General features: G+C 33.4%; 1 protein-coding gene across 3 annotated transcripts in view; it reads right to left on the bottom strand.

Moving 5' to 3' along the window:
- Window positions 1-25,712, bottom strand: part of PsGEF (Protostome-specific GEF) — a 199,928-nt gene that overhangs the window by 105,671 nt on the left and 68,545 nt on the right. For all 3 annotated transcript variants that reach the window (XM_074177906.1, XM_074177905.1, XM_074177907.1), the window contains exon 6: window positions 2,425-2,479. In XM_074177906.1, coding sequence (XP_074034007.1) covers window positions 2,425-2,479 — 55 coding nt within the window. The remainder of the gene's footprint in view (window positions 1-2,424; window positions 2,480-25,712) is intronic.

Raw genomic sequence — 25,712 nt, 5'->3', positions numbered from 1 at the left:
CCGCCGCCGGAAAGGATTTCAGATCTCCGATCCTATCCGGCAAATAACGGTACGTGCTGTGACGGACTGGCCAAGTGAGCTCGTTGCAGGCCAGCGCTTGCCAGAATTAACTTGTCCAAATGTGCCTGGGTAGTTTCTGTATCTCTATTTTGCTATTCCATCAGTTGATAGCACGGTGTCAGACGGTACCTATGAAAATGGACGAGGAAAAATTGAATCGCTTGTTAAGGCAGGCTCTAGAGTATCCAGAAGTTCTGAAAATTTTCCTGGAAATACTGGAAACATTTCTCCTCGTCTTCTTTCAGGTCTTTGAAAAGATGATGAAACTCTCCCACATTTGCACTCTTTTAATTAATGGGATGATTAGGTTAGGTTAGGTCCCAAGTAACTGGGTCTATTCAACGCACATCCTTCTTTTTTGTGACTATTTTCTTCTACATTCTTCTAATTCAATACTTTATGTCAACTGAAATTTCCTTGCAATTAAACAAACATCACCTTCACTATGCTGGTTGTAGCTGGATAAGTGGGCGATGCTACTATCCGTCGCCATCAAGCGACGGACAACGCCGACAAGTAGACAAGCTATACACCGATTTGGTTGAAATTTGCTACAGTTATTCAAAGTAATAAGGCGCTTATTTAGCGCAAACTAGATTGAAATTATTAGGTATAGTGGCGTCTCAGTGGACACCACAACCAACAATAATGATAAAAAACAGAACGCCACTGACTTTTTTTGGTAGTTTTTAATTTTATTATAATGAGCAAATGAAAAAACAACTTTTTTGTTGCTTGTGTTTTCTTCATATCAAGCTTCAATTTCGAGAACAAAAGTCACTTCTAAAAACTATCTATGGACAACATAAGATAAAAACCAAAAGTGAGTAATGAACAATGTTGACCATGAAGTAAATGACCGAAATGTCTATTGTCAATCATTCGATTCCTCAATTCATTCACATCTATTACAGGAGTTTTATAAACAAGACACTTCAGATGACACTATTAAAAGAAATCTAGAGGATTCCTGTCAGGACTGCGAGCTGGCCAATTTTAAGGTCCTGCACGTACATTCCAGCCATTAGGGTAGCTGAGTGATGTCGAAATGCTGACGAGCAAGAACACTGAAATGAGGTGGAGCCCCTTCGTGCATGAACCACATGTTGCCTCTTACAAGTACCGGCACTTCTGCTAACAAAATTGGTGGATGATCTTTCAAAAAGTCCGTGTAGGATTCACCTGTTAATCTTGTTGGTAGGAAAAATGGGCCATTTAGGTAGTCGCCAATCATTCCTACCCAAACTTTCAGCGAGAATAGTTGCTGAAAATGATTTTCTCTACTGACGTGGCAATTTCGTCGGCCCGAAAATGGTCATCGTGAAAGTTCATAATAGCATCTCGTGAAAAACTTGCTTCGTCCGTAAATAAAATATTTGGTAAACTATTATTATTGTGTATGATGTGTATGACAATATGTGTATGAATCAACCTCCTGCAAAACAATAATATTGGGTGAAAATCCCGAGGCAGCTGGACCTACTGTAAATGATATAGGTGTAGGAGGTTTCTCTTTAGAACTGTCCATAAGGTTTTTGGGCTGTAGTGCAATTTCTCTGGTACTATTTGAAGGATCTTCTTCTATCTGATCAAGTATAGCTTCTTCTAGCTCGGGCGTTGTTACATTTTCTGGTCTTCCACCACATGCATTTTTATTAAAACTCCCAGTTTCACATAATCTTGCATGTACCGGTCTGAATGGTTTAGCGCATGGAATTACTCTGTTAAGATATCTGTCCGGGCAAATTCTCCTTGCTTTTTCCGTATTTCCATTTGCTTATCCATAAATAAAGTGCATGTCAGGCATTTCAGCGTTAGTAAAATTATTCATGATGGAAACACTATCACTGTCAGCTTATATCCAAAGCAGGTGTTCATGATACGCAAAGTGACTTCGATTTTTTTCTCGAAAACGAAGCTAGATATGGAGAAAACACAAGCGACGAAAAAGTTGTATTTTTAGTTGATTAATCTAAAAAAATAAAAAACTACAACAATAAGTCAGTGGCGTACTTTTTTCCCAATATTGTTGACTGTGTTGCCCACTGAGACTCCACTGGATCTATTGATTTCAATCTAGTTAGGGCTAAATAAGAGCCTTATTACTTCAAATAACTGTAGCAAATTCCAATCAAATCGATGTAAGGCTATTCATGATATTTTATAAATACTGTTTTTTTAACTTCAACGCCTTGTATCTCAGAAACGAAGCAACTCCGGACATATGTTCGTGGGAACTTTTTTTCTTAGAACGATCTAACGAATCACCCTCTGAAGTTTCGTATCGTAGTTATGAAACACCCTGTAAATTATATTTTATATTGAATTATAGAAATTATCGAGGATAAACAAATGAAAACTTACCCCTGCAATAGCATTTTTCACGTCAAAAGACATACACCCGAGGAACTCACTCGTTCTGAAACAAAAAAAAATCAGTTAATAGAACGTTACCAACATAAGTTTTTGAGGATCAAATAAACAAGAGTAATCAATAAACATTGAAAACCATCGAGGGCACTTACACATGTAACACTATAGAGCAATAAGCCGATACGGTGGTGGCAGCCCCCAACTTGAGTGTTTTTGCCATTAAGCTTCCCAGGAGGGTATTAACGTTGAAATGGGGGCGAGAAGGGCAATAAAAGTAAATTGTTATTTGGACATTGATTTAGATATCCGACTAAAGCGGGACAAACGATGCTTCAGATTTGCCGGGGATTATTAGGAGGGAACTAAAATTGCTTTTACTCATTTTGTGTAAATCTATGAGATCATTTGAGAATAATTACATAACCGCGGTGTGGAGAAAGGAGACGGAACGATGTCTTCCACGCCAGATTCACGATTGAAAGTTCTTGGGAACAATATTTTTCTCTAGATAATTTATTGGTTTTCTTAATTTGTCTATTGTAACACTGCATGATTAGGGATTGTTTCAATGTGGTTGGTCCATGTTACAAGATTTCAAAAATATATGAAAGAATACACAAAATGATCGTATGAGTTGGTTGTTACAGAAATACTGTCCAAAAAAAGAAATTGGAAACAAAATGAAACCAATGAGTAGAGAAAAAATTTAAAAATATATGAACGTTAATTTGTAAAGGAAAAACATTATTGTGACGAGAAATGAAAATAAATCAATGAATGGATTGAATCGTTGATGAAATGTCAATTATATGCTTTTTTGCATCGTTTGTTTTAATTATTGTATTTTTGTCAGTCGATTTTCATAAAAATCAACCAACTTCGACTAAAGTTGAATGACGACAATTCTGTCTTTTTTAGCATTATTCCTATTTGGAATTTCTTCTAGTAGATAATATTGACCAAGTAGAAATCGTGAATTATATTAAAACTCACAAGTAGAAGAATTTTAAGGGAATTATCATAACAAATTACTGGAAAACACCAACGCCAACACCACAAGTAACAGACGAGTGACAGAAATTACTCTGGCGTAAATAATCACATTTTTTCTCATTATTCCTGGAACTAAGAATCTCAATATCTCCAGAATCCACTATTCTAAGAATTATGTCATCAACATATGGGATTTCGGGAAGCAAAACTTTTGGATAGATTTTTTGCCAAAAATAATTATTACTTGAATACTTGAAGATGATCACTTGGTGATCGAAACACGTGTCGAGGTGTTGAAAATAACTATTTGGTGTTGGAATAAAACTCCAGTAATATTCATTACTTGGAAGAAAAATTGTTTATTCTTCCGGTATTCGTTAGATGTGAGACATTCCATTCTTCACTCGTAAATAGTTATGAGAACATGAATTTGTGGAAAGATAACGAAATAATTATTGAAAATATTTTGATTTTTTTATATAAGTAAATAATTTTTGAGAAGGTTTCGCTATCATTGCAACAACAAAAATGCCATGAAAATAGTACAAAGTTCAGCTAAACACCAGTCTCCATACCGTGTTGTTGAAGAGATTCGCCAGAATTTGCAATTCAAAGAAGTTCGTGACTTTTTGTTATTTCATACCAATACCTTTCATTATTTTATTATGTAGAGAATAACTAAAAAATAGATGAAAAACAGTTTTGAAGGCTGTTAATAATAATCATTTTCAGTTTCAAAATAAAATTATGTATAGTCTATTTCAATTCATTTCAGTTCAAGTCCTGAAAATGTATAGAAGAACCCTTTGGAATCTAGAGACAGATTCATCATACTACCATTTCACTTATTTTCGGTAAAGTTTTGGTAGGTAATAATTCCAAATTGGAAAATATAATAGTCTAATATATTAGTCATATGAAGTACGATATGAGTGCAAAACTAGTAAGTCATTTTCATACATTTTCATACCTAACCTTAAAATTAGTATCTACATAACTATATAGTAGTATTCAGTTGTAGTTATCTGCGCCCTGCTTTACCACGAAATGTATGCACCTTCGATACTATTAAACCATTCCATTTATAAAAGATGCCGTTGCGCACACCCACATATAGGAAACATATGTTCGTACGTCTCATGTGACAATAGAAATGAAAATAATCAGAACACCGGTAGCTAGGTAGATATCGATTGTAGTTGGGATTTGTGTGAACTATTCATTACTGTTAATCCTTTCTGGTCTATTAAAAGTGGTAGTCTGGGCAAATGAAGGCGTGATCCTGCTCTACAACAATATTTATTTTTCTGCCAGTGGCGTCTATGAGGTTTTTGTGCTGTGAATAATTTTAAGTAATATACCACTTTGAATATTTTCAATCCTCATTCCATTTCGGGAAAATCTGGAATTTTGTTTTTTCTCTGTTTAAAAAGTGTGATTTTTGCATAAAAATGTATGTCACTTAACAATAATTTACTAAAGAGATTGGTTTCACAAGATACTATGATAAAATTTTACAATTACTCTTCAACCAATGTTGAAGAGCTGACGTAGAAGCATCCTCCACCAACCTTTATAGTGGCTAAGTAGTGTCTAATTACTCCTATTGAATGATCGTCGTATACTCTAGTACATACCCCAACAGGAAACTGCTCCTGGTGATGGGATTAACTTCGGATGTCATTACAAAAAAACTTGGCTGTGGATGTAGTAGGGATATAATAAAAAGTCATAAAGTATTTCATAAACAAGCGTTTGTGATAAATGTGTACTGTAACCAGTTTTTCGTAGACTCAATCTGAAATTTTTCTCAACTGAATTTGAAAAAGCTACCTCAATACTCAGTAAGTACTTCTTAGATTCTTTTTTCAAACGAATCACCTTTTCGTAAAATATTCGAAAAGTTCAAAAATGTTCCTGTTTTCAAAATATTTATATATGAAAAGCCCTTTTTAACAACTGCCTGGCTTCCAATGAGTTTCCAACAGCAAGTCCACCCATTTGACTCATAGATTTCTGCAAACTCAACTAGACTAGGTGGAGAGATGTAAGAAGTATGTATGCACTTAAAATATTAAAATATTCTTGACACATCGTGTATAGCTTCAACTGTATCAGAAATATGCAGAAAACGTTCTTGTTACTTCCAAACCCTATTAGAAATTTGTGCAACAATCATAAATTCGAATTCAAATAACGCTTCATTATGAAATATTCACTTCATTTTACCAAATCGCAATATTTGTTTCACTACACTGGACCTACCAAGTAATAAAAAATCTAACAATTCCTTTGGTACCTATCAACAACATTCCGATTACTACAAACGGCTGCAGACATTCAATTTGCTGGGTGTAACTCAATCAGAAACGATCCTAGTGTTTTTGAAAAGAGTTCGGGAGTCGATGAGGAGATGAGCGGAGGGTAGTCATTTTCAACAGTTCTTGTAGATTAAGGAACATTAGATGTAATTTTTGGTGATACATTGTTATTGTTGAAATTCTTTTTCGCTTCGTATCTTCGAAACAAAGCGCCCTATCAAAAATCATCAAAAGACAAAATATTCTAAAATAGTTTCTTGAGTTTTTACCGCATGTTTAATAAACAGCCTGTATGGTAGCTTTTTCAAGAGTGCTCATTACTAACTATCCCAGTTACTAAATCGTGCATCTCCAACCCGCTCGTGACTGATAATATAGTACAAGGTAGAATTCGATGTTCATTTTCATGGGATTTTTTCTTCAAATGGTTAGAAGTTTCGAAAATGTATGAATGACAGTTTTCAGATGTCGAAAGTTGTGCGAGACAAGGATTAACAAGGTATCACTTTTTGACGTGCGGTAGGTAATGAAAGTGAAATATTATAACACGAGTGCTGGTGCAGTTTGACAGATCCAAAAGTTCAATATCCTAAAAAATTCTAAATTGTTTTGATTCAAATCGCCATAGTCAGAAAATGTAAGTTTGGAACTCTATAAAATCCTAGTACTGCAGTACTACCCTCCCCCCCACTGAAATATTTAGGGATTACAATTGTCCGGGTCTCTGAGTCCCGGGAAATTTGATGAAACCAATAAATATTACGGATCGGAGCAATCTGTCATAGATATCTGAAAATGACATCCTGACGAACTCTCTATTCAGCCCATGACGAACCTATTTAGTAATTCAACTAGAGTCTTCTCTATTCGAAACTTAAGTTTCACGGTTGAATTACTGACTCGACGTAGTACGAATTCATCCCCGAATTATTTCTAGAAAAGCACAAACCTGATAAAATATTTCATGAATTTAACAGCAATTCGATTTACATTTTTCCAAAGCGAAATTGAGCTCATCTATTCCGAATGAATTTCAATACTGACTTATAGCCGACCTATTTCTATAAATTGACTTTCATGTTCGAGTAGGCTAACTACTCTTGAATAAATGAGTTTCCGTGCAGAAATGCTGCTAGAGATATAAGTATTACGGAACGATGATTCATTTCTTGACCAAAAAACATGTATTTGGTTGAATTGATAGGGGTATATTTTTAGGAGTGACTAGTTTTTGGGAAAGAAAGTTTTTGGCTTTTTACTACTCCATCTTGATACAAAAGTAACTTGCAAAAAAGTAACTTGCGACACAAATATTGAATTTCACGAAAAACATTTTTTCGAAACAAATACTCTTATATTGAAACTGAATTATATAAAACAACATTTTTCTCTACTCAGTTTGTATTCCAAACATTTGGTATGTAATCAAATCAGATATCCAGAAATCCTGTGAATACAAACTGAGTAGAGGTAAGTGTTTTTTTGTATACTTCAGTGTTCATAATATATAAAAGCATTTGTTTCGAAATAATTTTTCTTTCGTGTAATTCAATGTTTATATGAAAGTAGCTGTTTCAGGAGGGCTGTTTCTTCCAGTTTGTGTCTGAAAGTTACTTCTTTGCATGATCTAGACATATATGTATAGAGGTCTTTTTTTTACACGCTTTATATTAGCTTCACCTGTATGTTTGTATGCATGTTTGTATGTATGTTTGTTTGATCTGTATTGACATAATTATCGACATTATTGCTTGATCTATTCGCGGGTAGATGGCGCTGTATGTAACGTCCTTGATAGGTTGTTCAAAAGAAAATCAAAATAAAAAATGGATTTTAAGAATTTCAAGTGTTAGCGAAAATTTGTACTACAGATGAAATATTTAGATATTTGAATATTTTTAATTACCCATGGTTTAGTACAGAAAAAAGTTTTGAACGAAACGAAAGATACATTTCAAAATCTAATTCGATTATTTGAAAGCAAACCAGAATATAGATTTCAACAATGAAAACGTTATTGTAAAAAGTATACCTAAAAAATTCAGTTACTCAAATATATCATAAATATAGTTTAAAAAACTAGAAAAACACGCTTTATAGCATATGAAACTAAAAAGTAAAAAATGAATATAGAATAAAAAAACTAAAAAAACACGCTTTTAAAGAACATCGAACTAAAAAGTTAATAATACTAGTATTATTATGAAAAAAGCGCCTACGCTTTTTTCACAATAATACTAGTATTTTTCGATCGTCATTGTCATTTGAGCTTATTTAAAAAAAAATATTTTCAACTTTTCCGTTCGATGAAAAGCGTGAAACATTGATTGCTTCCTTCCTTTCTTTGGAATATTCCCACATTTTTTGTATCACGATGGAGTAGTAGAAAGCCAAACACTTTCTTTCCCATGTATTTGGTATACATGAAATGAATGAAACATTAACGTGAACTTATAAGGGTAGTATCAAAATTAAGGAAATCAATGTGAAGAAATTGGTAAAATTAGGATTTTTCTGTTATGAAATTTTCAAGATTTTGATAAAATCTAAATAGACATCAAATTTCATAAACGACACAAAAAAGCAACATAAATTCAAATTCACAACTAATAAATTGAGGAATTGAAGAAATTATAGTACCATATTCACATGCAATTTACCGAAAAATATAAAAAAATCCGTTCACTTTGAGAAATAAAATTATTATAATAATTATATTATAGTTTGATACCCTAAATAATTTTATTGGAAATGGTTACCATTTGAATGCTATTTTGTTAAAAATCCCAATTCATTCACCAAATGCTTCTGCTGAGAAGTGAATCCGAACTCCTGTCTTTTTCACAGGTCCCAACCATTCGTTGAATTTGAAAAAAAGATGTCTAAAAATCTAAAATAGCAATGTCTTTCGAAACATTTCACAACATGGTGTGTGTTATTATATAATATTGAATAGGGAAATGTAGGTGGGTTGATGAAAATATTCCAAAATTACATTTGAACGATTAAGGGTTCCAGCTGAAATTTTGATTTTCATAGGTCTGTTCTTCACGATGAAACTTCAGTAGAGCCTCATAGCTTTGAATCGAGATATAGAGGAAACTGTATTTTAGGTACGTCGATGGACGTTAATAAATTGATCGAGAACCTATATTCAATTTTATATGGCATTTTTGAGGAGCATATACCTAAATTCAGAAATTTTAGTCATGTTTATCATAAATGGTTTCCTTCTGATATCATTAAAAACATCAAACAGAAGGCTAAATTAAAAAAAATCAGGAAATTTAGACGTGATGAGGATAGATTTGAATTCCAACGTTTGCGTGCTTTGATTAAAAGCCAAATAAAAACCGTATATGATAACTATCTTGTTAACATACAAACAATGTTGTCTAGAGATCCTGGCAGATTCTGGTCATATGTTCACTCTAATAATAACAGCACAAGAATACCAGGATCAGTAACAGATTTTAAATAGATTTTAAAAAGTAACCTACTTGGGAAACAAACTCGAGAATCCTCAAGATATTGTTGATGCCTTCAGTAATTTTTTCAGTGAGGTATATTCAACATTTGACCCGCTTTTGAACAAAGTTGGTACACTGAACAATAATGTTCATATTCATTTTTACCCCATTCAAGAAAATGAGGTTATATCTGCAACTGAAAACTAAAGAACAAACTGACATCAGGTCCAGATATTATTCCATCATTTTTGTTGAAGGATTGTGCAGGGGCATTAGCAAAACCTTTAACAAGAATTTTTAATTCATGTCTGATATCTGGAACATTTCCAGATATTTGGAAATTAGCTAAAGTATGTCCTGTATACAAAAGTGGTGAAAAAGCATATATAGAGAATTACAGACCCCTATCTATTTTATGTATGTTTACTAAAAATTTTGAGGTTATTTTATATAATCGCATATTTGCTTCTGTTCAAAGGCAACTATCTCAACATCAACAAGTATTTGTTACTAATCGTTCTACTATTACAAATCTAGTCATTATTACTCAATTTATTTCCGAAGCATCAGAACAATGGTCAAGTTGATTTTATATACACAGTTTTCTCTAAAGCATCTGATAAAATTGATCATGATGTCTTGCTCAATAAACTAATGGGTTTCGGTTTTTCGAATACTGCCTGTCAGCTGATGCAATTCTATCTGACATGTAGGAAATAATTCGTGTCCTATAACGGTTATGAATCTAGAACATATATAGCTTCTTCTGGTGTGCCTCAGGGCTCCAACCTAGGTCCTCTTTTGTTTTTATTGTTTATTAATGACCTATGTGAAAGTTTACCTTGTGAGCGGTTATGCTTCGCGGATGATTTGAAATTATTTTCTTCAATTGAGGAAGAAGGTGTTTGTGTAAATCTTCAATCTCAATTAGAATTTCTTGTTGCTTGGTGCAGCGGTAATAAATTGAAACACAATGTGGAGAAATGTAAAGTAGTGAGTTATAGTCAAAAAAATGAGGTTTATACATTTTCGTGTGTAATACAGGATTCAGATCTGCTGAGATGTAATGAGATCAAAGACCTAGGGGTAATATTCGATCATAAATTAAGATTTGGTAGACATATTTCACAAAAAGTTTCAGATTCTTTGAGAGCTTATGGTTTCATTGTTAAAAATTGCAGAATCTTTCATAATATTGAAGCTATGAAGCTGTTGTATTTCACCTACGTACGTTCGAAGATAGAATATGCAAGTATCGTCTGGAGTCCATTCTATGAGATTCATAACATAGCCATTGAAAGAGTTCAAAGAAAGTTTATAGTAAATTTCTAATTTTCAGAATAGTGGGTTCTTACCCTGAGAAAGGGATCAGTAATGATGTCATATATGAACGTTTGGAACTTTTTAGTTTAGAGCATCGCAGAAAATGTGCGTCGCTTATATTTTTATTCAAATTAGTGAATGAGAGATTTGACTGTCGTAAAATTCTGGAACAAATAAACTTCAAGGTAGCATGGCCAGTTTCACGATCTCATTCCATTTTTAGACCTCTCAGAGCAAAAACTAACATTATGTGTATGAATTTCAATAGTATTTGTTCCCATTGTGATATATGAAATAGGTACTCAGAATTAGTTTTTCATTTTGTTCATTTTATTTTTCATTGTCCTGTAAATAGGTAACTGTTGGACAATAAAGCTATTATCATTATTATTATTACAGCTCTATTATCCGATGTAATGGAAATATTCATGAAATATATACTTGTTTGTTTGAAGATGATTGACAATGTTTCGTGATGAATTTCACTAGTTCGGACTTCCATTGTCTATTATATAAAATGATTTGAAATCTCTGAAACAAGTAAAAAAGAATAATTTAAAAAAAAGAATAGCTGAAAATAACAATTATATTAAGCAACAATGAACCTGAAGTGAAATGATAGTGAAATAACCTACAAGTAAAAATATAATAATTGAATAAATAAAAATTAAAGGAATGAAAAGAGAAAATAATAAAAATAAAAAGTGTAGAGTCATCACCCGAAGACGATTGTAGATACCAACAATCGAAACGTCGTGAACTAACGTGACTTGCAATCTCTACACTTTTTATTTTTATTATTTTCTCTTTTCATTCCTTTAATTTTTATTTATTCAATCATTATATTTTTACTTGTAGGTTATTTCACTATCATTTCACTTCAGGTTTATTGTTGCTTAATATAATTGTTATTTTCAGCTATTCTTTTTTTTAATTATTCTTTTTTACTTGTTTCAGGGATTTCAAATCATTTTATATAATAGACAATGGAAGTCCGAACTAGTGAAATATATACTTGTCTTGTCATGAAAACCTCGTAGAAATTTATTTTTAATATTCATGTCGAAAACAGTGGTGATATTCATCAAACTGAAAAAAAAATTTTTTCATCATTTAGATTAGTAGTGATATAAGAAAAAATATTTCAGTTTGGTCTGAGTGATTCCAGATTTTGAATTTTAGAAAAATAAAATTTCACAACCTTAATTTTTTCAACTATATTGATATTTTTAATACGATGATGACTTACAAAACCAACGACTTTTAATCATTCGTAGTCGGAAAAGGCGTTACCTTTATACCTGTTTAGCACTCTGCGACTAAAATATTTTTTACCGAATCATGCCCAACAATAGGGATGCACTTGGAAACCAATCTTTTTTTATTTACATCAAGAGGGTATTTGAGGGTCGTTCTTCGAAGCAAAAAGGGTTAGAAACAGACAAGAGGACCACCCTTATGCCATTCATTAAATGTGCCTGTAATTTAAATGAGTTCTCTGGCCGAAAGATACTTGACAATCCCTTCAAAGATCTGTAACTGTTCATATGAAAGTTAGATTTCATTCAATTTGATTCAAGAGTCGTTAAGAATAGGGGTAAAACAAAAACAGTTTAGTTTTTGATGAATTTTTGTTTGCTTACGGTTGAAATGAGTTATTTTTTCAACGAAAACAAAAGTTATTGATGTAATTTTATGAATAAAACTTTTCATTCGTTGGTGTTAATTTTCGTAGCATTATTGCATTTCTACAAATGTATTGAGAATTTTCTCTTTACTGTCAAAATAATAATGTTTTTTGCAAAAACTATATTGCCAAGTACATTTTCAGCATCAGAATTATTTTCTTTCTGTTTCTTCTTCTGTTTCTTCTTCTGTTTCTTCGAATTTTTGTTCGTCTCATAAAGTATCGACCAATTCTATCAAGTATTCGGGGTGACCGAAAGTAATTTTGAGTTTTACTTGTATAAAATATCCCGTCCCAATGTTAATGCCTGTCAACTACCTTAAAAAATGCTGAAACTGAATTTTGCAGGTTCTGCAATTTTTTTCAAAAAATGGTGACTGTTTTCTTTCTTTTGAAGGCACGACCTCACCCAATACGTAAACTTGTAACAAATACTATAGATTGGTTGTCCTCCTATAAGTAATGAAAATCACTCGGAGACCTGTAAATCAGAATATTATTTGATATTTGTAGACACGATAACTGTGGTTCCAATCGAGAAGTATAGAGAGTCTCAAACTGTTGCGACTGGAAATTGACGGTTTACTAACTGAGCTTTGATGTAATTACTTTCAAGAAGGTCTTAGTCTATATAGCTTCCCAGCTTTGTTAAATGTTATTCCTCCTTCATACTTTCGCCATCATTATCTCCTTTAATTTTTTTGTAGTAGGTCAACGACATCTTGGAAGAATCCAATATATTTCTTGGCAGGCGTAAGCATAATTGTCTTGCCAATAAATCTTGGAATAATTGACTGTTTGAAATAGAAAAGGCAGCTGCTCGCTAATTCGATTAAAAAAACTGAAACTCTTCGACGATTTTTGAAGCTTTATAAAGCTCAAATTAGTCTTTCTTTGGAAAATTACTCATACCTATCTAAATATCTGCCTGAAGCTTATTTTAGAAATTGTACATAGGAGAATCATCTTAATAGAACATAATTTCAAAAGAAACTATTTTACTGCCCTAGTGAGCTTACTTATAATTTCCATGAAAGCAGTGTAAATCAGGAGTATGTGGTGAACAACTGTTGCGTCGAGAATACGCTCAATGAACCTCAAAGTCAATTTCTCAAAAACATTTCAATATAGAGAACATACTTCTTAAAAGGTATTCGAAATGAATAAAACCTACAGGAGTTCGAATCCAATGAACTTTTCATACACGCATCGCTTTCAGAGTGACTTGCAGATTTTCCGGCAGTGATTGTGTAGCACCATTCAAAATTGTTTGGTCAGTTTATGTGGTCACTCGTTGTGTACGATCCCAAACTTCCAACTCCAAACCACTTATATCTCGAAAATTGAAGGATTGATAACTCATGTTGATTTCATTTCATTGGCATTTTACTATCAATTCAATAATAACTAAAATAATAAAAAAATCGACCAAATAACATATTCAGGCCGAATTCTCCAAGGATCTTACTGGAAACTGTTTCTTTTAAATTTGTTGTTGATTATTCCATATATTACCAGAATTTATCATAAGCACATCTTCACCATAACCAAAGACGAAAGCAATTACGAAGCTCTGCGAGAGATTGATGTTCAGGATACCTACATACTGAATCTACAATTATTTGAATAATGATATTGACAATAATTGCCTGTCATTGTTATCCGATGGCAAATTTCTCTTCTCACAGTAACTAGTTAGCTTCTAAAATAACTGACTCGCTAGTATTTTTCTAATTCGTCGTTGTGAAGAGTTGCAATATGTAGGCATTACGATGTTTACCCAAGTCTCGTAAATAAGGATTTTGTAGTATAGATTTTGTAGCTACATATTCCTGTAGATCATTATTCAATGAACATAATAGTACATTACGTACTAAGTAGGAAAAGAAGCCCATTACTCACGAGCCAAAAAATTGAAAGCACGAGGCGTTAGTCGAGTGCGATAATTCGCGACAGAACATAATTGGCCTTATCCTCGAGGTGCGTACTATACTTTTTCTACGACTGATAGTAGACAGTAATGGTACAATATATTTGTTTGAAATTATGGCTTTGGGTGATAAACTCATTCAGTCATTCAGACAGAGCTGAGTAGCTCAGCTCACTTGTCACAATGACCATGTTAATTACCATGTCACAATGATATGGTAATTAACTTGTCTTACATAAACTACTATTTTAGTTTCAAACTGAGATACGCCTAGCTAAGGAATTGTGAACAAAAATTTGAGATACGTCTCTTTGCGTTAACGATTAATCAATAGATGACATTCGATTCTGTTTCTTACACATGGACTTGGATAGGAGATTGAATAATGAATAAAAATTTATCTATAAACGATTAATTAATAATGTGATACATTAAGAATACGCTATATTTGTGAGATATTGAAAAAAAAAACAATAAATTTTGTTAAGTTCTCATCTGAAAGTAGAAGAGTGTTTCAGAATTGCAACCGATTTTTCATAATTCCAGACAATTTTTTATTATATTGGCTTTCTTCTGCGAATGAATTTTAAAAACTTTTGTTTGTTTTTTGGGTGGCCGCTGTTTTCCATTTTTGTTACCTTGGCAGTTAAAAAATTAAGATCAAGTGATGGACCATCAAAGTCATTTTTATATGTGATATTATACGACTCTCTGTGGACGGTTACCCAAACCATATCATGTAAATATGGCCTCGGCTCTGTACGAGTTAATTTGTATTGTGAGGAAAAATCTTCCAAAATGTAAAACTGTTACTGATACTGCGGCAAATTGAGGTATCAATCAGGGAAGCTACTAATTGTAAGTGATGTAGACGTATCTCTGTGAAGGTCAAATTGTAAATTGCCAGAAATCCTTAGCTAAATAGACGCATCTCTGAGAAGCGGCCGTTTTGCTTAGAAATATGAGTTAGGTACGTCCAAACAGCTTGAGTTTTTGTTTCATTTTTGAGATACGTCTTATATTTCTAGCACTTTAGCTGCACAAAACGGACAAGATACGTGTATTTCGCTGAGGAAATGGAATAAATACAACTCAAATTGTCCCTATATAAAGGAATAAAAAATTCAGTGAAATTTGAGATACGTCTTTTTGGCTTAGGAGGGTAGAATAGATTTGGAGAGTTTCAAATAATATAATAATGTCAACACGTATTTTTTGGTCTGTAGAATATTTTCAAATCCTTTTGCTTGGCTATTATAGTTCATAGAATTTACGGAAGTAGGCTTGGTTTTGGAGGCGTCTGGCAAATTGAATATGATTCGTAGTTGGCTGGTGAGGTTGAATAATTCACTTTTAACCTTTATGTTGTGTCTAAATATTTCAAAAATTGTTGCAGAATGTTCATGAAAAAGTAGATAGAGGCACGTAATCAGAAATATTTGCTGATATCCATGAAGTAATGTTTTTCTTCTCTCCCCAACTCATGAAATCTTCGAAATTATATTCGTATTTTTCTCTTGATTTTGCTGGCAGCAAATTATTCATCACAATATTTACTTGCTCGGTAACATCTGGTGGGGTAGCACAAATTTCTCGATCATTCACTCATTTTGAATTTTTACGAGATACTGAATGACAGCTTATAATTAAAACAAGTGGTTGTTGATTTACGGATATAACTAGATTCATTACCAACCCACAAATTGTTAAACAATAAATTTACTGAAAATATGATATTTATTTAGATTTTACAGAGAATTTGGAGAGAAAATTTACTGATTTTGGCTCTTGGACAATTGAATGTGTTCATGAGATAAAATTTATCAGAGTAAATATCACATATCTCATCATTTTTTAAAAATTTCTAACGGAAGTGGCCGTCATTAATTTAGAATACACATAGAGAAGTAGAAGACCAAAAACTTTCTTTCTCAATAAAATATCTATACTGGTGTCAATATTAATTCTAAAAACTATACAAACAGTCCGAATTATAAAAAATCCTACTCTCCCCATTTCACAGAATAATAGAGCAACGGTTTGCTTTAAAATTTTATTCATACCTATCTGAAGTTTTTCTATATCATTTTATTCTCTTCATAATAATTGAATTGCTACGTCTCAATTTAAAGTTGATTACGTTTTGGAATCAAGCAAAACTCTCACATATTAAAACAGGTGACTTAGTGCTGGATCAACATTAATTATTATTCCAGGCATGATGTCTTGTTGGAAACTTCGGTAGCAATAGTAGAGTTGGAGGAGAATGTTGAATGGAATAACTTGAATACGATTTCGAAATTTTGAAATTATGGCTGGGGTGTGTGTGTGTGTGAGAGAGAGTCAAAAAGATCAACTGAGAGTTGAGAATTCAAGTGAGATGAGTTTTCCAATACTTCGATAGATTAAATTGAAAACTTCAAAAATAGATTAATATCTTAAACAATTAGTTTGTTATTTTTATCCTACTTTTTGAAAGTTGTTTTGGAATTTCATTTATTCAAAAATTATATATAAATATCATATACCAAGTTTGGAAACTAGATCTCCATTGTTGGTGATGAATTTCTGAAAATAATAATTGGTTTCATATTTACATGTTTTTTGTCAAAAACTGGTTGGATATTCGAATAAGTATTTTTCTATATATTTGAAAATCATTATAAAATCAATTAAGCAGCTGATTAACGGAAAAACAGATTTTTTTTTAAACAGAAAATTGACCGCCACTTTGAAGAAACACACCTCTACCTTTTCTTTTTACCTACTTGATAACAATAAATCAAGAGTCACTGTCATTTCACCCCACTTGAAAGGACGTTCCAAAGGGATTGCTTAAAACAGAAATGATTTTATTTCAAGTGAAAATCGATAAATCTTGATTGTTATAGAAATGTTATAGAAAAAATATACATTTGGAAGATGAATTGATATTGTTGGTAATATTCTTTACTCTAATGAGGGTATTGCTCTTACCGGATATCACGAATAGCCCAATATGGATTGAAGAAAAATAGCATTCACTGTGAAAAATATCAAGAAAACATTTTCACGACTGAAATTAATATCAGGCTTTCAGTATTTCATTGATAGTATGCAAACCTGACTGAATTTCGGTAATCATCAAGGAGTATGACAATTTTTTCGTCAAATAACGACATTCTGGGCGAATTTTGCTATCTGTGTTATATTATGCACTAGGGTCACTCAGTCAAATCTAATTTTGTGTATTTTTCATTATGTTGATAGTACTTGCCATCCAGAATACAATGAAAAAAAATTCCAAATCAATAGCTTTTGTCTTCAACAAGATAGGCAAATTTGAAACTTTGCATTTAAAAAAATAAATCTCTTAAATATGTTTTTTCGTTAACCAGCTGTCACCCCTATGACAACTCTCAGAAGTCGAAACTTGTGCGAGCTAAGGACTAACGAGGTCTTACCTTTTAACGTGTGATTCCTAACGCGGGTTGGACGATAGCAAGTGAAAATAGATCATTCAGCCTGCGGATTGAACCACCGACCAACACGTCGATCAAATTGAGTGAGTGAACAAAGCGCCCACGTCGATATGTGTGAATATTGGTACAACGTCAGAACTACGTCTGAACTGTTATAAAACGAAACACTTAGTGTTTGAGTTCTGAATAAAAATTCAGTCTGGAAAGTTTTGTTAACGCAAACACTTGTAATTTACCAGAGACGGACTCATTCGTGGTTATATAATATTTCAAAAAGAAAAAGATCAATGTTTTTATTTATTGAAAGTATGTCTAAAGTCCAATTGTTCAAATTTGATTTTTTTGCAGCAATTAGAGATATGAAAGTGAAGCGATATATTTGCGTATATTGGTATTTCCAGGTAATTATTAACAGATTATTTAACGAACTATGTTTTTTTTTTTATTTTTTCAAATGGGGTTCAATTTCGGAAGATTGGATGTTACTGACACATATACCCTCATGTATATCTACTTATTTTCAGGCTTTGCAGATGAAGCATATTGATTTTGTCTTGATATCTGGTCCTTACTCCTCCTAAGTTTCCAAGAATTGTTGATATAAGCTCCTAAGTTGGCTCTAAAATACATTTGATAATCATCTTGGCTTCGGAATTTCATGCACTGCCTTAGCCCTTTCATTTTTGGAGTAATCTTTGGCTGCTTCTTCAAATTGTCTTCAGTACATGGTCCACAATGACTATTCGTCGAATAATAATAATAATAATAATAGCTTTATTGTCCAACAGTTACCCATTTACAGGACAGTATAAAATTTTTTGAGCATAATGTTAGTTCTTGCTCTGAGAGGTCTAAAAATGGATTGAGATCGTGAAGCTGGCCGTGGTACATTGAAGTTAATTGTTCAAGAATTTTAGGGCAGTCAACTCTCTCATTCACTAACTTGAATAAAAATATAAGCTCCGCACATTTTCTGCGATGCTCTAAACTAAAAAGTTCCAAACGTTCATATATGACATCATTACTACTACATCCAACGAATGTTGGAGGTTTAAGGGGTTAATCTTATGGTGGACATATACCTATGTATTTTTAAGAGCATATGTGGCTTATGAGCATTGTCGGAGGACAGTGGGACGCGCAAGGGGTCTTTCACCCCGTGTGGTCACCTGGATCTACACTGCAATAATAAGACCTATGTTAACGTACGGAGCCATTGCATGGGGACCTAAAGTTCTACAAGCAACGGCCATCCAAAAATTATATCAAATACAGCGATTGGCTTGTTTAAACATCACAGGAGCCATGAGAAAACCAACCGCGGCGAAGGAATTAAATACTGGTGTGACCCCTCTTAACCTGTACGTTGAGGAGGTTGCGTTAATGACCATGTTACGATTGCACACGGCTGGTGTAAATCTCGAAGTAGGAATGGGTCAATTGAGACTGAGCCTATGGTGAGAAGCGCTCTCTGCGCAACCTCTGCTGCAGGCAACCAGTGATGCAATTGAATCCAGGTTTGTGTTTAATGAACTCCACAAAATACAAATAAAACAAAACACTGAGTCAGATGCTGCAAATGCAATACGCATATATACAAACGGCTCAAAAACCAAAGAAGGCTCAGGATGTGGAGTGTACTCCAGATCACTAAGCCTAACGATTAAGTGGGGAATGGGAAAAAATACCAGCGTGGTTCAAACAACAAAAGAAATGAGCAGGAAAGGAATTTTTGGCAGAAACATAACAATGCGCTGATAGCAGACAAGCCCTATTAGCCTTGAACAGACAACGTGTCACCTCACGGCTATCTAGAGTGCCACCAAGATTTAGCCAAAGCCTCGGTAGATAATAACATTATCTTGAAGTGGATTAAAGGGCACGACAGGAGTAAAGGTAATCCCACTGGCGACTCTTTATTCAAGGAAGCGGCTGGATTAAAAATTCGACAATTGCGGAACTAGCCAAACGTTACACCTATGCTCAATCCCTAAAGAGATGGGATGAAATCAAAGAATGCAATCTTGTCAGGATCATCCTGGTCGACCCTGGGAAGCTGGCGCCGAAGAAATATCTGGCGATGGCCAAGAAAAATCTACGCTTAACAGTTGAATTTCTGTCTGGCCAATGTCAACTAAGGAAACACCTCCATAATATGGGGCTGGTGGACACACTTCCATGCAGGATGTGTGAACAGAAAGTTGAACTGCCAGGCATGTCCTATGCGAGTGTCCGGAGGTATCGTCAGTAAGAGAGTGTGTGTTCGGCGAGTCTTGGCCTACACCTGCCGATATAAAGGAGATGTCTCCTAGTGACCTGTCCACCTTTCTGGAAAGGACAAGATGGACGATGACCTAGGAGAACAACTCTTCGGGAGGATGTACAATGGGTCACATGTAGCCTAAGTGTTGTGGGCTACATTCACCCTTTCTACTCTACAGAAACAGATACAGAGATAACTATGTATTCTCGAATGAGATTTTGATTTATTCATCGTTTCTCTTAACCTTGTTGGATCATTATCTATAAGAATTCCATTATATTTCTGCTAGCCGCCATCTTGTCATAGTCTGTGTATATTTGTACCGTTTGCAAACTGAAACACAGTTTAAAGCTAGTATCATTGTAGCAGAATTATTTGTTATATTTCAAGCACTCTGCATTTCAAGCACTCTGCATATTTCTAGCATTCTAGAAACAGCTAAGATTTCCACTATTCGAGTTGCCTAGAAGATTCAGAAATGTTTTCAGTGAGGATTCCATACTTTTCGTAGTTGTTTCGTCATTGAATCGGCGATCATGAAAAAATAACTGTGATATCGATCTAATCGATCATGTAGAAACGATTGTAATTCAAGAAAGATGATAAGGATAGTAGATGATATCCCAATTAAATTTGGAGATACCAAAATCAAAAAAAAAATAACGAATTTACCAGAACGAATGAAGGACAAGTGATGCTGAATACAAAAAATTGAACCTACAGTATCAGCTTGGTCTAAAATCAGAAAAAAAAATAAGTAGCGAAAAGAGTTGTGATAATTGCCAAAAAAAACAGTTAGCTACTGTTTTTGCTAGGAGGAGGCAGGCATTTCAGATGAAAAGTCTATGCAAGCAAATTAACAGTTAAGTATGTATTGCTATTAAAACGTGAAAAAAGAAAATCGAGTTTGTGACTTCATAATACCATCAGAGAATGCTCAGAAGAGAACATCACCAAATCATCCGAAAACTTTTTTTGCAAAAGCACAAGATAACTATTAAAATGAAATATAACCCAAGAATGATCTCAAAAATGAAACGAAAATGTATTAACCATCGCTGTCTATGCCATAAAATCTTAATAGAAAAAAACTCCTCGAAAACTAAAAACCACTGATCAGTATTTTCAACGGCTTTTCAGTTGGAGAGTGGGAAAATAGGAGAATTGGGGTTTACTTTGAGTAAACCTCAATTCTATTTTGATCACCCAACCTTTTCATGAAACTGTATATTCTTTTATACTGTCTTTTGAAACATTTGTCAACTTCAAAATTACTATATTGCATAATGTTCTTAATTTGTAAGACCATGCCCTGAAGAATTTCAAAGTACTGTTTTCCCAACATTGAATCTAGATTTCAATACGTTATGCAGATATTAAGATTCGAAAAGCTTTTCAAAAAACATATAACTGAGATATTTACGGAATTTTTGATTATATAAGTCAACTTGAAACTTGTATTGAAAATTAAACACAGAGTTTTTTTCGTTGGAGGTCACTGGTTGTAGGAAGTAGGTAAAGTCTCAATTAACAATTCAAGATTTGATATTGAATCGATATTTCGATAATTACGAATCATCACGCAATTCTTCTGAAACAATTCTCTACAAATCCTCGGAACATGTGACATCATCCCACAAATTATATTTCGATAAAAAACAGTACATAATCACCTTTATTTTACAGAAACATTAACACCTCCGGTTTCACGCTAAACAGTCCGTCACTAACGATCGGGAAAAATGTCACGCATAATCAAAATCACCGCACACTAGTCCGTTTAATAGAGATAACAATCACACAGGGGGGTGGTCTAGTAACTGTTGGATCGGATTCTGCTATACGGCACTCGAGCACATCTCATTTTTCTTTTGCTTCGCGTAGGCTTATTCGGCCTTTGTCGCTCTGGAAGGTCGCCAGGATGGGAAGGAGCTGGATCGCGTCAATTTGGGAAAATTCTCGGGAAAATGGAAAGCTTAACATCGATCGGTACGGTAGAAACGTGATTTTGCGCAACGTAGCGGTTACGTTAGTAGCTGTGGTGGAGGGTTGGGTAATTTTCAGAGGGTTTTATGACATGTAATATATGAGCTTAACGACGTCAACGTGGAAATAATGATTTTTGATTGTCGGTAGTTGAAATAATTAATAGATAAAAAATATTGACTAATTTTCTTGGAAAGTACGTTATTATTATGTAACGGTAAAAAAAACAATGACCAAAATGTATTGCATTTTAGTTTCATTATGGTCTTTTAAACAAATACACCTGCAAAACTAATACTTTTTCCAATCACCAGAAATGCAATACTTTTTTCGACGCGCGTTCCACTAACAAAGTTGGCGTTTTCACGATTTATCGATCAGTCGGTAGCCGGGCGGTTCGACGTGGGTGCTTTATTCACTCAGTCAATCGGCCGATGTGTGAGTCGATGGTTCAAAACCCAACCTGAACGCTCGATTTTGTGTTGCTATCGTTCAACCCGTGTGAGGAATCACACGTTGAAATGTAAGACCTCGTTAGTTCTCAGCTCGCACAAGTTTCGACTTCTGAGGGTTCTCGTTCGTAGGGGTGCGACAGCTGGTTAACGGAAAAAACATATTTTAAAACATTTTTTTAACAACATATTTCTTCAGTTTGTGGAAAGTTATGAACTCAAAAAAATTGTTTTCTATTACACACAATATGGATGCTTTCGAATCGAATTTATTAATATATGAACAGAGGCGAAAGTATGAAATCTACGTATTCTGGCAAATGAAGAGACTCGAATGGAATATTTATTGAAAAAAATTACAATTTGTTTAGACATTGGATATATGGGTAAAACATTTCCTCGGTAAAGCTTTAAGATTTTCAAAATATTTCACGGCAGACAAATTGCCATATTCAATTCATTATTATTGCCACGAAAGTGACAAACCAACGAAAAATTTAGGCTAGCAATATATCCATAAAACAATTATCTACATATTCATCTAAATCCAATTGGATACTGAAACCTTCAATAGTCATTTAGGCTGCTTTTAAGGGGTGTGTGGAATTATTGTTGCAAAATTGACAAAATTTCACATGTGCTCATTGCTGAATTAAAATCAATAATATATTGATAGATGTAGCCGTTACTACGTGATAGGAATCATAATGGAAAATGAAAAATAAAACATAGAATTCTAGAATGAAATAGAACATAGGAAGTTTTATTTGTCATTCTTCATAAAATCATTAATATTCAAATAAGCGAAACTAAAGTTTCTAACTATTCTTCTTAGGTAATTTATTCTGATGAGCTGTATTTTTTGTTTCGATAAAGTTAGGTATGGTGTCGGTTATTTTAATGCCTGCAATGACTCTTCGTGAATAAATACTGACCTTTTGCAATATTTTCCTTACTAACATTCTTTGGTATTGAAAAAGTTTTGACAGTATGAAACTGTATATACTCTACATATCTAAAAAACTATTATTGTTCCTGAATACGTTAAAAAGTTGTTTGAATCTCCAGTAACTGTTTCTATGGGCTTTTTCCAGTATATATTTGAAACGAATTTGCATAACAAATCTTCTCTTTGAACGTTTTTATTCCTCATTGTATAAAAAAGTGGAAAACCTAAGAAAATTTCACCATAATACGCTGTTAATGTGAGATGAAGTCGGTTAATCGTTCACCATGAAAATCATGAATATTATGCTGGTTTTGTACTTGTGTCTAGTACATTAAAATATATTTTGCATTGTAAACGCGTAATCTTCATTCAAAATTAACTATCGATTTGAACGATCTTTTTCAATTCAACAACATTTTATCTCCAATCAAATACAAACCAACGTATGAACAGAGAGTCGCATTTTCTCGAACTACGACTTATATTATAGAGAAAGCTTTCAAAGTGAATGGACCCAAATAGGATACATGACGAAGAAAATCTTTTAAATTACAGAATACGGATGGAAAACAACATATGACGACTCACATAAGCCATTTTTCCAATAAAACATTATCTGGGAAACCCTACGAAAAGTTGGTATGTTGAGTCTAGTCAGGTAGTACTTGTGAAGGTGCACTGCTGGAAGCCACCAAGACTGGGCCAGATATTGTCTATATTTTTCCTGGTATACCTTTTTATGACACAGTTGACGGTTATCCTCTTGAAACTTACGAAGATTTATTCAATTATTTGACCGACTTTGTTTCTGTTTCAAAGGAACTGTCCGATACGACTACCTGCCCAGACCCTAGGTGACAGTGAGTTTCCTAAGGAAATTATGCTATCGATCATCCTACGCGAGAAGAAGTAAAACTGTCAAGTTAAATTCATAAACAAGAACCTGATCAAGATTCTAGAAAATAAATTTGTCAATTTTGTACAGTTGAATTACTCAAAATTCGATTCGAAACCTATTTTCTTTGAATATGAAAATTATTTGCAGATGTAAGAATAATTACTGAATGAAGTGACATTCACTCCTGAAAGAGTTCAAAACAAACTGAAAGAATTTTCGTTGCCTATTCTATTCAATTCGACTACGAGTACTATACCGACAAAGCGGTTGAATGAAGCAATACCATACATTAATAATGAGACTGTCCATAAGTTGCTGATTTAGAAGGGATCTGATATTGTTTTTACTTCTGGAATAGTTCTTTTAGGACTTCTGATTAATACTCACATTTTCAGTTAGATATTTCTGATTTGTTCAACGATACGAGTATCACCCAAAGACTTAAACGAAAACCACCATTTCCGAGATCTTTTTTTTATTTTTCGGCATAAGAATGCCACCTAAATCAATGGCACGAGCAAGAACCTGAATTTTTTAGAATGCAGAACTCACAAAAATGATTGGCGATTCGTTGAGGATATGATTTTTGTTTATGTTCATAAGCTTTCGAACTCTCAAAGCACCAAGAATTCTGGTGTCATGTAATGGTTTGAATATTCACAACGCAACCTTCGACAATTGGGATGAACAGTTCAAGTAATCTTTTGTGATTGTGATTAATCTTTTGTGATTAATAATATAGATTATTATGCTTAGTAATCAACTTGAAAAATGATCAACACATTGAATAGGTTAGGTTATTAACATGAATCAATTAGATATATAGAGTAATAGCAGAATAAAAATATTTGTATCAGTTTCAGTCTCATATTTGACATACACTCGAACTGAGTTAACAATAACTGTGCAGCATTTTCTATTATAATAATTTTGCCAGTCGGTTCCGCCAGTGATAAGGAGCTCTGCGCAAAGTCCCATTGAAATGTATTTTGCTATGGCTTCAGGAGAATTGGGATGTTCAAGCAAGATGTTGAATCGACTATCATTAATTAGGAACATACTACCGTGTTATGCAATGATATTGTAGTAATCAAAATTTCAAAATTGACCATCTCAAAATATGTGTTTGGCAACTGAAACTTTGTTTGTTTTATCCTTTAGATTATTAATAACCCATATTTATTATTGACTAAGAATGATTGAAATTTGGAAATTTAAATTCCCTCATCTCAAAGTGAAAAGATAACTTGAGAGAAAACTAATGTTGGTAAAATACAGAAAAAATGATGAGCTATAGTTGCAAAATTTTCAAAACAGCAGAATGAAATTCATGGTGGGATTTATGGCATCAAAAAATATTTTTGACCAATATTCCACCCTTGAAAACCACATCTGGGTTTTACGGGAATTAAATTAGTATTTTGATTAAATTTTTTGAGACTAATTTGTATGTCTGCCGTATAATTAAATATTTATATGAATTAGTTGTTGATATATTCATATGATGATTTCCGTTTCCGTGAAGTTTCTTATTATTCAATTGATT

Source organism: Leptinotarsa decemlineata, unplaced genomic scaffold, assembly GCF_025532065.1.
Source record: "Leptinotarsa decemlineata unplaced genomic scaffold, Ldec_3_MD MMD2_tig00003335_RagTag_RagTag, whole genome shotgun sequence".
Lineage (NCBI taxonomy): Eukaryota > Metazoa > Arthropoda > Insecta > Coleoptera > Chrysomelidae > Leptinotarsa > Leptinotarsa decemlineata.
This window is presented reverse-complemented; position numbering and strand designations above follow the sequence as displayed.